This window comes from Rhea americana, unplaced genomic scaffold (assembly GCF_003343005.1).
Source record: "Rhea americana isolate MKP2758 unplaced genomic scaffold, rheAme1 scaffold_110, whole genome shotgun sequence".
In the NCBI taxonomy this organism is placed as follows: Eukaryota; Metazoa; Chordata; class Aves; order Rheiformes; family Rheidae; genus Rhea; species Rhea americana.
The window spans coordinates 148,424-160,614 of NW_028185151.1; the positions used below are offsets into that span (position 1 = coordinate 148,424).

The following is a 12,191-nucleotide window of genomic DNA, read 5'->3' on the forward strand; positions in this document are numbered from 1 at the left end:
GCATCTTTGGGGGTGGGCTGGCTGGTTGGTTAATTGATTAAATTATTTATTGCACAAATTTTGCAAAACAGCTGTATTCTGACAAATGATATCCCACAGGTAGTTTCAGTTTGGGCATCTGAGACAAAAGTACCTGAAGTTCTYTATTTGTATAGGGGACAAGTGTTGTGACAACATTCAGAATTATTGTACTTATGTTTCGGTGCATTTCTGCTCAAAGGAATTCACAATAGACCGTGCATTTATTTACTACTAGATTTCAATATTTGATATCTGTTTCAATTCAATCAGTTTCAATATTTGGTATTGAAATCTCTACTAAATTTCAATATTTGATCTTTAATAGTCATTGGAAACAAAGCTAATTCCCAAAGCACTGAACTCTGCCTCAGTGAACCTTTAAATATTCCTTGTAAAGAAGAGCATGCTGGAGCATGTACAAAGATGAGAATTCAAAAACTGATAAATTTACTTATTAGGCAGCTAATAAGTGTCTGTGTGTCCACTTCCATATTATCCCTCTAAATACAAGCTACAGTTCAGTATCTCTTCAAGTAATTACCTTCTACTGGAGCCTTCAGTGATGGCTAGGCAGATGTTTCAATGTAACAAACATTCTTCACACATTTTTCTTTAAAAATAATAATAATAAAAAAAGTCCTGTGGCATTTTAACGTGAATTTTTCCTGTGCCTTAGGAATTTCTTAATTGAACTGTTTCCCCTGACATGGAAACTTTTCTGAAAAGTATCTTATGTACCTAGCAATTACTTAGTGTTTGTATTTCAATTAAGTTAATAGTTACAAATATATTTTATTTTATTGGCCTATACAACACTGTTTCTTATATTCATTCTTCCTTTCTGTGTTTCAATGCATCTGATGTAACCTTTGCAAGGTTGCTTTAAATATATTAACAGGTAACAGCAAATATGTGTAGTCTCATAACCCAGTGAATACAAATCAGATTTAAATGATGTGAAAATATAATCTTGTGGCTTGAAGTCATACTGAAGATTCTGGTGAGTTAGAGACATCTTGTGGTAGTTTGTAAAAATGCATTGGCATAAGTTGTCTTTTTCTTACCATGTATATGTATAGCAAACTGTTAAAGCTGTTAAGCCAGAAATTATAATAGGGGATATGAATATAATATCCCACAAGTCTGATTGGTTTGCTCTTGCAAGTATACTTTTTTTGTTGTTTGACGACAGCAAATCCTATTTTGTGTAGGTTGTAGCTTGGGGAGGGGCTTCTCTTAAAGAGTCAGGAAAGAAATTTAAAGTATATGTACACATTTTAAAGGTGGACTCGATAACTTGCTTGGTAATGCTTGAGTGCCACAGAATTTAAAAATGGGATGGGGGAGATTGTACATGTTTGAGGGACCAGTGATTTATAAGCCAGAAATATATTTTGTAACAATTGCATATTTAAACATGTTTCTATGCAGTAACCATAAAAATACCTAGTGAAGAATGTTCATGCTGCAGAATGTTCATGAAGTGACACTCTTTGTAAAAGAATAAGTTTAAGAGGTGACTATTTGAGTAGCAGCATCTTACAGCGCATATTTCCAATGTTTTGAAAATAGTTTTTTAGATGGTTAGTGCAGAATTGCATCCTTACCATTTCAAAAGAAGTTTAGTGGTGGAGTCTGCAAAAAGCTGGATCGTTCAGGCCATTGCATCCACTATCTCTGCTGCAGYCATATTTTCCAATGTTCCTAACTCATTTTCTATGGAGTATTTGACACATCTGTAAATGTTTGCTATGGATTAATTCCTCACTTTGCCTTACTTTCACATCTGTGTGTTTATATGAATATAGTTGAAGGAATACACACACAGAATCACAGCTTATCAAAAAATTTAAAATAAAGCTTATTAACACTGACATATTTGTTTTATATTGTCTAATAAGAGGATTCCTTGCAAACAATTCAGCTGAGTTATGAGGTGACACTTAAAAGAATGCTGCCATCACCTGTTCAAAGTGGAAATAACAATAGAATACACTGAAATAGGCAAATGATGTTGCAATTTTAAATATATATATATATATATCTAGTAATTCAGTTTGATCTTTTATAGTAAAATATGCCTTTTTAATCCACCAGAGAATTAAAATTGAAGTCTCAAGTAATATATTCTTACCCAAATATAAAGTTACTATTCAAGAATTTTCTTCAAGCTTTAGAAATCTCACGAGATTTTCTGAAAAAAATTAATGGCAGTACCTTTCACAAGTCCTTTCATGCTTATTTCTCAGGCACCCAAATTATGGAATGCTTTAACATATTACTCCTAAAATCATATTCTCAAATATTATTATGGCTTCATCATAAATGATTACTTTATATAAGTTTCAAGTAGGTAAATTTGCCTCAGTTCTTTAAGAAAGTAGTCCAGGAAATACCTGAAAATTTATTTTTTCAATTTGCAGTTTGTATTGCCTTAATTTTAAATTGAGGTGATTTTAATGTGCAGTTTCTGAGCTACTTTCTTTTCCATTATTAGACAGCAAAGGATGCACCAAGATTTATGGTGAATCACAGCTCCAGTGCAAACTATCTGAATCTTCTGAGAGTTCATTTTCTTGCTGGCAACTGAATAAAAACTTTGTAAAAGTAGCTATTTCCAACACCAGGCTTTGCCCCACTACACATGATTTAACTGTAGCTGGACAAGGCCTGGGTCACTTTCATAATCTTCAGAAATATCTCAAAATCTGCACTCTTAAGTAGCAGATGAGACCTTTCAATCAATCATATTTCCCCAGAGATTAAATAGTATTTCTTGGGAAAGGGGAGGAGACGTTGGGCAAGACTTCCCAGTACAGTGCTGGGAGTGGTTAGTATTAGAAACCTCTTGTGGGTTAACCACTTTTCCTGGTATCTGTGCACACAAGTCTGTGGCCCAGGTTTGTGCTAGGGATTAAGTCTCTGTTTCTGTTGGAGTGCAGTGTGTTCTAGTCAGGCAAAGAAAGATATCCTCAGGACTGGAAATTTTTCAGCTATCATAGCCAGATTTGCACCATCCGTTGCTCCATTCCTTTCTATGTGGCAATTGTTCCATAGAAAGGCGGAACGTGGTTAGTGGTACAACACAACGCTCCTGGTCTATCTCATACAAGGCAGAATAACCACAGCATCATYTACCCTTTCTGTTTATATAGACTGCTTGCATTTTCACAGTGTAACATTACTGACTTTTGCTAAATTTGTGATCCACTGTAATCCCAGATTATTTACTAAAGAATTGATACCTGCTAAATTGTTTGTCTTTGTGCAGCTGTATAGCTGATTCTTCCAAACCAGATGCAACACTATACAGTTGTTCTCTCTGAACTGCATCCCACTTTCAGACTTTTTCTCCCATTTAGCAAGATCATTTTGAATGCCAGTTCTTCAAAATGTTTGTGCCCTCTTTCTGCTTGGTATCATTTGCACGTGTGTGGTCTATTCTGTCACCTGAGTCACTAGCAAAAATAYTGACTAGTCATTTAATTCCTCTCTGTCATGCAAAATGGAACAGGAGAATCTCTAAGAGACCYACCCCAGATCCTAGAGCCAAATAGCTATGGTTCTTTCATAATACAAAACTCAAGTCCTTCTGAAAATTAAGAGTTTGAAACAAGATGAGTACCTTGCAAGTAAAGAGAATGAACTGTTATAATCAACCTTGACTACTGGTGTTTTTACATTTCTTTTCCTGTCAAAATGAGTACATATAAGTAGTGTAATACAAATAGAAAAATTATCTTAAGATTTTCAGGAACAGAAATTAGGACCTTATTCACAAATAAATTATGCCTTTTGTAATTTCAATGTCATGTATTGCAAGTTGAACAGAAAAACAGTCTTTGGAGCCCTCCTTCTCTATAACTAGTATGATTGATATTCATCATCATGGGTTTCTGAGTTGAAGTAAAACACAAATCCATTATGTAGTCAGACCTGCTGGTTGCCTAGCCTGAATATATTCTGGAGAATAAGAAATGGGGAGAAAAAGATGCACTGCTGAATACTTGTTCTTTAAAAGGAAATGGTGTTTGAAAAGAGGAATCACTTAAACTAGACTGACTCATGAATATGTTGTTATTTTTTTTTCTTAACAAATTCAGGTGAAATGAAACTGGAAAGGCTTCTTCTGAGAAGAGGGGAGAGGGAGGGTGGGCGTGCCTGGCTTTCAGGAGCACAGCAAGTCCTTTCCATATCAGTCTCATATGCTGCATATCATACCAGAATGGGTTCTTAATATAGCAGTAATCATTACTGTTACCCTTACCATCTTTGAAAAATAATTAAACACTACTGTTCTTTTGTTCTAAAGTTCTTCTTATCATTAAAAAGAGGCTTGAAGGTCTGATGTAATGTACTAAATTACTGCATAGTTATCATATTTCTGCAGTGAAGTAGACAATAGTTAAGCATACTTACAGAGCATTGTTCTAAGTTACTTACTCCGTACAGTATTTTGAAAAACTCCTGAAAGCCAGCTGCTAGCAGCTTTGTTATTGCTTTGCAGGCTGATGTTCCTCAGGGAGTGATACGGGTGCAAGCGCCTCATCTTTCAAAAGTTTCCATGGCAATACAGCTGACAGAAGAACTGAAAGCTGGTGATATAGTAGCCAGGTTTCTCAGCCAGAAAAGGTACAAGCATGTTTTTGCTTTGTTAACATTTCAAGTGGCTTTTCATACATAATATAAAGAAAAAAAWTTTAAAACAGTTGGAATCAAGGTGAGGTCACTGAACTTTTGGGCTTAATTTAGCCTGTTCAAATACATGCTTGAGGAATTAGTGTTTCTAACGCTTCTAAAGCTATTAAGGCCTTCAGGAATATACGAGCGCCAGATGAATTGCTATTTTGTCATTTGGGCCAGGAACACTTTTGTAACTTTCTGGGAAGAAGTTAGAGGGGAACTCCAGGAAAAAAAATCTAAGAATCAAATGGATGAAGAAAAGGGAATGAAAATATTTTGTAAAAACTGCATTTGTATAAAACAGTGGTCTAAGTATGGGAATATAAATATGAGAAAATGTCGTGCACATGTAGTGATTTAAAAGGAAAGCTACATTTGAGTCATCCAAATCCACTGAGAAAGGGGAAAAACTGAGTTTAAAGTCTAAGTTCAGTCTCTACATCTACTTATCTGTATATAGTATCTATTTATTGGTATATGTGAGCAAAATAAGAAATCAAAAAAGATTTAGTACAAAATAACATCTTCATATAATTTTCATAYAACTGTGCTAAGGTGGTAATGTGGCACAGTAGTTGGCATTAAGAAGCTGTTTCTTTCTAAATGTTATTTTCAGTGGCTTATGCTTCTGACGTAAAGTTATTTTCTGGCCATACTTCAGCATTTACGTCTGCAGTTAAGCAATGAGAAAAATAAAGTCCTTTTGTAATTGAGAGATTTATTCTTCCACTGTCTATTTTCTCCTTCTTAGAGCTGCAGGAATGTGGTTTCCCCTACCTAACTATAAGGTTATTTCAGAAATATGAAATGTGTGAGGGGAGTACTTACTTTGAAAATGAAAGAAAATTAGAGGGTAAATATCAGGCTACTTGCTAATAAAGATGAAACTGTTTTCTGAAAACCTCAGTTTCTTCCTGTCTGTCTTATTTTACTGTTTCTATTGTTCATTTGCAAGATTGTTCATTTGCACTAGTGTGCAAGTGTATTCTTATTCACTTATTGTATCAGTAAATGAGTAAAAACATGAAGGGATATCTTGGTACACTGTTGACTTTCACTAGTGTAACTTTTCCTGGATATGTTTAAATGGCTGGTGTACAAGCTCTTTAGCAGCATAATTAATCATTTTGTTTTGTTCCTGACAGTGGAAATGTCCAAACACTCAAGAAAGAAGAGGTCTTTCTGTATGAAATAGGAGGAAATATTGGTAAGAACGGCTTCTGAACAACTTCTTTTGTTAGAATAGGATTCCTTGGCACTTTGTCCATGGACTTCCCTGTGATTGCATGCTGATGTAAACAGGAGAGGAATTTGCCCCTTAAAGATTACAGTGAATTAAGGGGGTACTCTTTCAGTTCACATATTATCCTCAGGCTCATATGTCAGCATATTAGTCCAGAGCCAGCTGATGGCGATAAAGATTGCTGTTATGGAGGGAGAAGGACTGCATGTAACCAGGAAATTTATTTACTTAATAGTTTTTTTTTCTATAATCTGCTGGCCTGAGCGCTGTTTAGCAATGTTTAAAGCTTGTATCTGCTCCACTCTTTTGTCCTCCTCCTTCCAAGTATTTCTATTTATCATTAGCTGGCTGAGATAAAGTTGGATTTAGGTAGTTTTTTCTCTGTTCCTATCCAGCCAAAGGTGAGGAGAGGTGATTCTGAATATTGTTCTTTTTTTCCCCTAGGTAATTGGCAAACATTGAATGGGAGAGAAATGTTTAAAATATAGATGTGATTATGGGCTTTGTGTTTCCCTGACGTGTATTTTCCTGCCAGCTGATTTTGGGGGTTAAATCATTTTTATTCAAGTCCTTAGTTCACCCTGATGACAACACAGAAAGTTAGCCTTGAGGAGAGGGAAGCAAAGAAGTTGGTGTAATCATTGTTAGTAATATCTTATTATCTCTGCCAGAGGAAGACAGCAGTTGTTGCAGGTGATCCTGGTATGTATGTACAGTGAAGAACCATAGAAAGGTTGGACAGGAAAGTGCCTGAAGTTCACCTTATTCATCTCTTTGAATTGAGGCATAATAAAAGAACTTACAGCCCTTCGTGCTCTGCATTTGAGTGTTTATTACAAGTTACTATGGGGAAGTCACTGCTAAAATGGAAAGAACCTAATCTTCTAGTGATGAAATTTTCTAACTGTTCATCTTTCTTGCTCTGTGTAACTACTGATTAAAACAAAGAGTAGATCAGCAAGGTTAATGCCGAAGTATTATTTTGAATGCAGTTCTGAAATTTTCTTTAATGAATGCAGAAGTATTTTTGCATTAAGAATCAGTTTCTAATCAGTTTCTTTCATGTGTTGAGCAAATTAAAAAAAAAAAACAAACTAGAAAACAGTATTGGATTGGATTTACATTTGCTTTTTCCCTACTAACTGTGGACTATTAAAGTTTACCTGAAGTTATAAAATTCCATGAAGACTCAGTACTTCTGCACACTGTGAATTCTAATCCTGCATGTAATTGCTACTTTTGGCACTTTTCTCTGTACCCGATCACTACTTTAAATCAATTTAATGTTTTTGTATGTCAACCAGAAGACTTAAACTGAAATAATACATTTGTATTTTCTCTATTACAAATTTGTTTGAGTTTTTCAGTAAGTCCGAAGTCAAAAAAAAAAAAAAGTTACTGAGATATTTGGATGCCAGATTAATATATTACCTGTTTTCTTGCATATCCAATATGTATGTATATTTGTTCATGCCTGAACATAGTTTGTGTTCCCAGACTTGTATGACTTTTTTAAAGGAGGGGAGTATCCTGTTTATTGTATAGAGGTGTTAACATTGTAGAAGAAAAGTTTGTAACAGATTTTCAGTGAAACTGGAACAACTTAGTATTACATAAAACATGTGACAGAAAATGTGTGCACCTCTTAGAGCATAGATGTGGCTAGCAACAGATATATTTTCTATTTGTTAGGCAATAGGGTAGAATGCTTAGAAGCCTACTTTGTCCGACAGTTTATTACTGGAGAATTTCAGCTTTAATTAGCTCTTATAATACTAGTCCTAATTAATTTAGCAAAAATTCTTAAGTATAGAGAGCAACTCTCTATTTTAACCTGCTCTGCAGGTTTAAGTAAACTATGTATTCTGAACTTCGCTGTTTCTAGTTTTTCTGCTACTGACTCTGACATTCAGCCTGATGTGACTGACTCCTGTAAAGGGAGCCCAAAAGAAGGAAGACTCAACAGGCTCATAATAAACTGATAAGCTTATACTTAGGCTCTTAATTGCATCCTGAGCGATACTGTGATCTTGTCCCCTAACAGAGCTGCTGAAGTCTCAAGACATTTTTTGAGTACTGAGTACACTGTAGGACTTTAGGGCATTGAACAGGATTTCTGCCATTGCTTCATGGCCAGAACTGGACAAGGAAATGAGAAGCCACTGTCCCCATGCTCTCAATGCCTGAACATGCTAAACARTGTGGGCAAGTAAGCCTAAGTCAGGAGTATGGATGGTACATGTCATGTAAACTGGGATAAAAAGCCTGAAGGGAAAACAGGCTACCAACTGSTAAGGAGAAAGGAGAGAAACAGCAGAGGGAGACTGGGCATGGCTGAGCATGGAATCCAGACAGCTGGCAGACAATCTGGCTGCAGTGGGGCACCTCTGCTTGTCTTCCACTTCAGGAGCACAAGATCTAGGAACATCTGGCTGGCCGATTAGAGGGGCCACCAGCCATCTACCCTGACACTTGCATGGTGGAGTAACAGAGGGGGTATAATGCAGAGCTGGAAATGCATGAGACGAGGCTGTGCCTATGAGAGAATGGGAAGTGTAAGCAGATCTTGATGGACCAGCATATGTTTTCATAATAACTATCAGACATAAATCAGTTGTTCATTATACACCAAAAATAGTGTACTACTTTTCCTTTCTATGACCATAACCACTGCAAGTGTTAAGCAGGCACTCCTAACCAAGGGGAGCAGGATAGAAAGTAATGCCTCCTTAGCAAGGACAAACCCTGCTTGATCTTTCCATCTAAGAAAAGGAGAGTGACTGGAAATTTTAATGGACTTCAGCTCAAATGTGTACTTAGCATTTGGATTTAACCACAGGAAGACCAGGGCATTGCACCTCCTTTCCTAAACCCTGCACACAGGGGAGCTGTTGGGCTCATTGTGTGAAGAATCACAGAATCACCAAATGGTTAAGATTGGAAGGGACCTCTGGAGATCATCTAGTCCAACCTCCCTGCTCAAGCAGGGTCACCTAGAGCATGTTAGACAGGATCGTGTCCAAGCAGGTTTTGAATATTTCCAGAAAAGGAGACTCCACAGCCTCTCTGGGCAACTTGTTCCCGTGCTCTGAATCTGACATAGAATGAGCTACAGAAGTGAAAACAACTTCCCCAAATATAGCTGCTGCTCTCCCTCTCGCTCTACATCTATTCCCTTCCTTCTTCAAGCTGGAAGAGAAGGATAACAGATTACTTCTGGATTATAGATGTGTCGTCCTTTTTTAAATACTATAGAGGCCATGAAAATCTAAATGGAATAGAAGAGTGACAGGAATTTTGGAAGTTTATTTATTTATGGTACTAATGTAACCACATATCTCTTTTTACTAGGAGAACGCTGCCTTGATGATGATACCTACATGAAGGACTTATACCAACTCAACCCAAATGCTGAATGGGTTATAAAATCTAAGAATAGCTAAGTTCACAACTGGGGCAGAGGAACAACCTGTGGACTTACTTTGTAATGCTGAATGTTTCAAAGGGATAATGTGTCCTTTCGCCATTCTACTGTATTATATATAAATTAATAGAATCTTACCTAGTTAAAAAAAAAAAAAAAACAAAAAAGGTAATAGAAACACAACAGTGATTACCAGTAAATTCTCAGTTTTTCTTACAGCAAAATATTAGAGATAGCACAGTTTTCCTGCTCATATTTGGGATGAGACTAAGTAAGTTAAATATTTTAATGGAACTAATCCACCTTAATGACACTCCCATCTGACAGATCTTGTTTCGGAAGAATTTATTTTTCAAGCAGATGTTTAATTTTTTTATATTAGAGATCTACAGTCTGTTTGTGTAGAAGTGTGTGTTCATATAGGTTTTTACAGTGTTAATCCACTGGAGAACCAAATTCTKATCAGCACTTCTGAATGGTACAGTATTAAAAATACTTAAAACCAGTCACATGAATTTCCCAAGTGTGAAATTCACAGGAAACAACTGCAATGCAATATATCCTGTCTTTGTCTTTGGAAGTCCAATTTTTTCACTTTTTAGGTAAAGTTTGATGAAAACTATGTAAAAMCAACTGTGAAGAATGCTTTCTATACAGCTCTTTTGCTAGATCTTTTTAATAYTGTTTTTTAGTCTTACTCAGGTTTTTTGATTGTATTCCTGATACTTTTTTAAAAAATAAGACAATATGACAAAGTGAGTCATTGTAAAGCTCACCACTCTTGACAGTGTCCTTTTTTCAGCAATTATATGTGGCYATGTTGCATACACTGGTTTCACTTTTCTTGAACATCTCATAGATTGCAAAGCATTCTGTGAACTGCCAAAAACTGCCAATTATTAGCAGAATACAGACTTTCAGGATGAGTAAAACAACTGTGGAGAGAAATTGTAGTTTGAATTTTGTAGCTAGSAAACCTTTCACTCAAAATTAATGTGAGGATTTACTGTAGAGTTTACTCATGCTTTTTGGATAATGTCGCAACGTGACTACCATTAGCTTTATACCTGGTATCTCTGGCCCATCCTGGACAAGCTAGAAAACAAATTTGGATTTCCCTTAGGTTGGTGGATGCTGTCTAAACCACTTAAAAATGAATAGTCCATCAGGCGAACTATTGCAAATCCTTCTCTTTGTAGGGAAGAACTGAAAGTTCCCCATGGAATTCACTGGTGATCGACATTAACTTAATGCAGTGCAAAGTGCTGTGAACTGTAGCTTCAGACACCTAGCCCTGTAGCAATACTCTGGGCCTACTAACTTGTCTAACACTTTACAGTTTATTTGTAAACTTGTTCATCCACGCTTAAATGCTCACACCTGCATGCCGACTACCGGAAATAACAACTGTGAAATTATACCCTTGGAGCTATGTATTTTCTTTTGGTGCACATACAGAGTTAAATTGACCTCATAGGGAATATTCTACATCCAATCAGGGCCTGAATTAGATTTTTTTTGACTTGATCAAAGCCACTAATGGGGGGAGGAGCACACTTACTGTTGTGTGTTGGTACAGGCCTTGACGCTGTGGTGTTCTCAAAATAACCGGKACTCTCAATCTGATATGTAAGCAATGAAACAGAACTCTGAAAGGTCACAGAAAAATTAGGCACAGCGTTCGAACAATTTTGGGAGCATAAATATTCATTGGTTCTTAAAAGTCAAGGCTATGTCATTATGGAAAGGAAGTATTGTTCTGAAGGATTCTGAAAAGTGGAATATTGTTCTAATGTGTCTATACTGGTCTTGACGCCCCATCTAACTGGGTACCCCTACATGGCATTGCACTGTGCCGTTATGGGCAAATCCCATAAGACAAATCATTTTTGTCAATAGAACAAACCTACTTCCTGTTCTTTATATGTAAGGAATAGAGTAGAAAAACAGTAAACAGAAAAAACAATAGGTAAATATTTATGAATCTGATRTAGTAAATGTGTTTTTGTCATGTAATACAGAAATGTGTGTTCATAATACTTTATGTTCTGTAAAAGATTACTTGTTACTGGAACTCTAGATGTTATTTTAATCAGGAGCGAAGTGCAGATGATAGGAACAGCTGTACAGTTTCAGCATAAAATTGCACAGGACTGCCCTGTGTCTATGATCATTTAAATAACTTTGTTTCTGTTTTAGTGCCATTATCTTTTTTAATTTAAAAAGCTTTTATAATTAAATGTTTTTTTTTCTGAACTCTTTTCTCATTGYGTTATTATATTTGTGTGTAAGATGTACACGAATAGCACTGAGTGCTGACTGCTAACATCGTGCTTGGTATCTTGGCAGGTAGTGTGTATTTTTGCACCTAAAAAGAGACATTGGTAAGTTATGTAGTTAGTTGCATATAGTCTTGCAATCTGCCTGCTGGGAAGGGAAACAGGGGAGAGGGGTTAACGGACTGAAACTTGTATGTCTAGCAGAGGAGCTCGTTTGGAAGTACACTACAGTCACTGCACACTTTGGGTCAGACCCTACTCTAACAATCCTTGGGCGTTCGTGACAGAGCAGCTCCCCTCTCAGCATTTACTGAAAATACCGACTCTTATTTCCTCTTAATCAAAGAATTAAGTTGGGGCACGAGAGAAGACCCAAAGGCATGCAGGTAAGCTGATTGAAAAAAAAAAAAAATCTGTTATAATTAAGGAGACGATACTGCTTGGATGCCTTATTCAGAGTAATTTAGCAGCCGACGTCCATCTGGCTGAATCAGGAAAAGCATCGCAGCTTTTTTTTTTTTTTTTTTTTTTTTTTTTTTTT

At 36.2% G+C, this 12,191-nt stretch overlaps 1 protein-coding gene across 3 annotated transcripts in view; it reads left to right on the forward strand.

Moving 5' to 3' along the window:
* Positions 1-11,627, forward strand: part of ARHGAP18 (Rho GTPase activating protein 18) — a 38,900-nt gene extending 27,273 nt beyond the window's left edge. Inside the window, exons 12-14 of one of the 3 annotated variants that reach the window (XM_085314004.1) lie at positions 4,529-4,653; positions 5,850-5,911; positions 9,299-11,627. In XM_085314004.1, coding sequence (XP_085170130.1) covers positions 4,529-4,653; positions 5,850-5,911; positions 9,299-9,390 — 279 coding nt within the window. In that variant the 3' untranslated portion in view covers positions 9,391-11,627. The other 2 variants (XM_085314023.1, XM_085314014.1) reach the window with 2 other exon arrangements.
* The last annotated feature ends 564 nt before the right edge of the window (positions 11,628-12,191 follow it).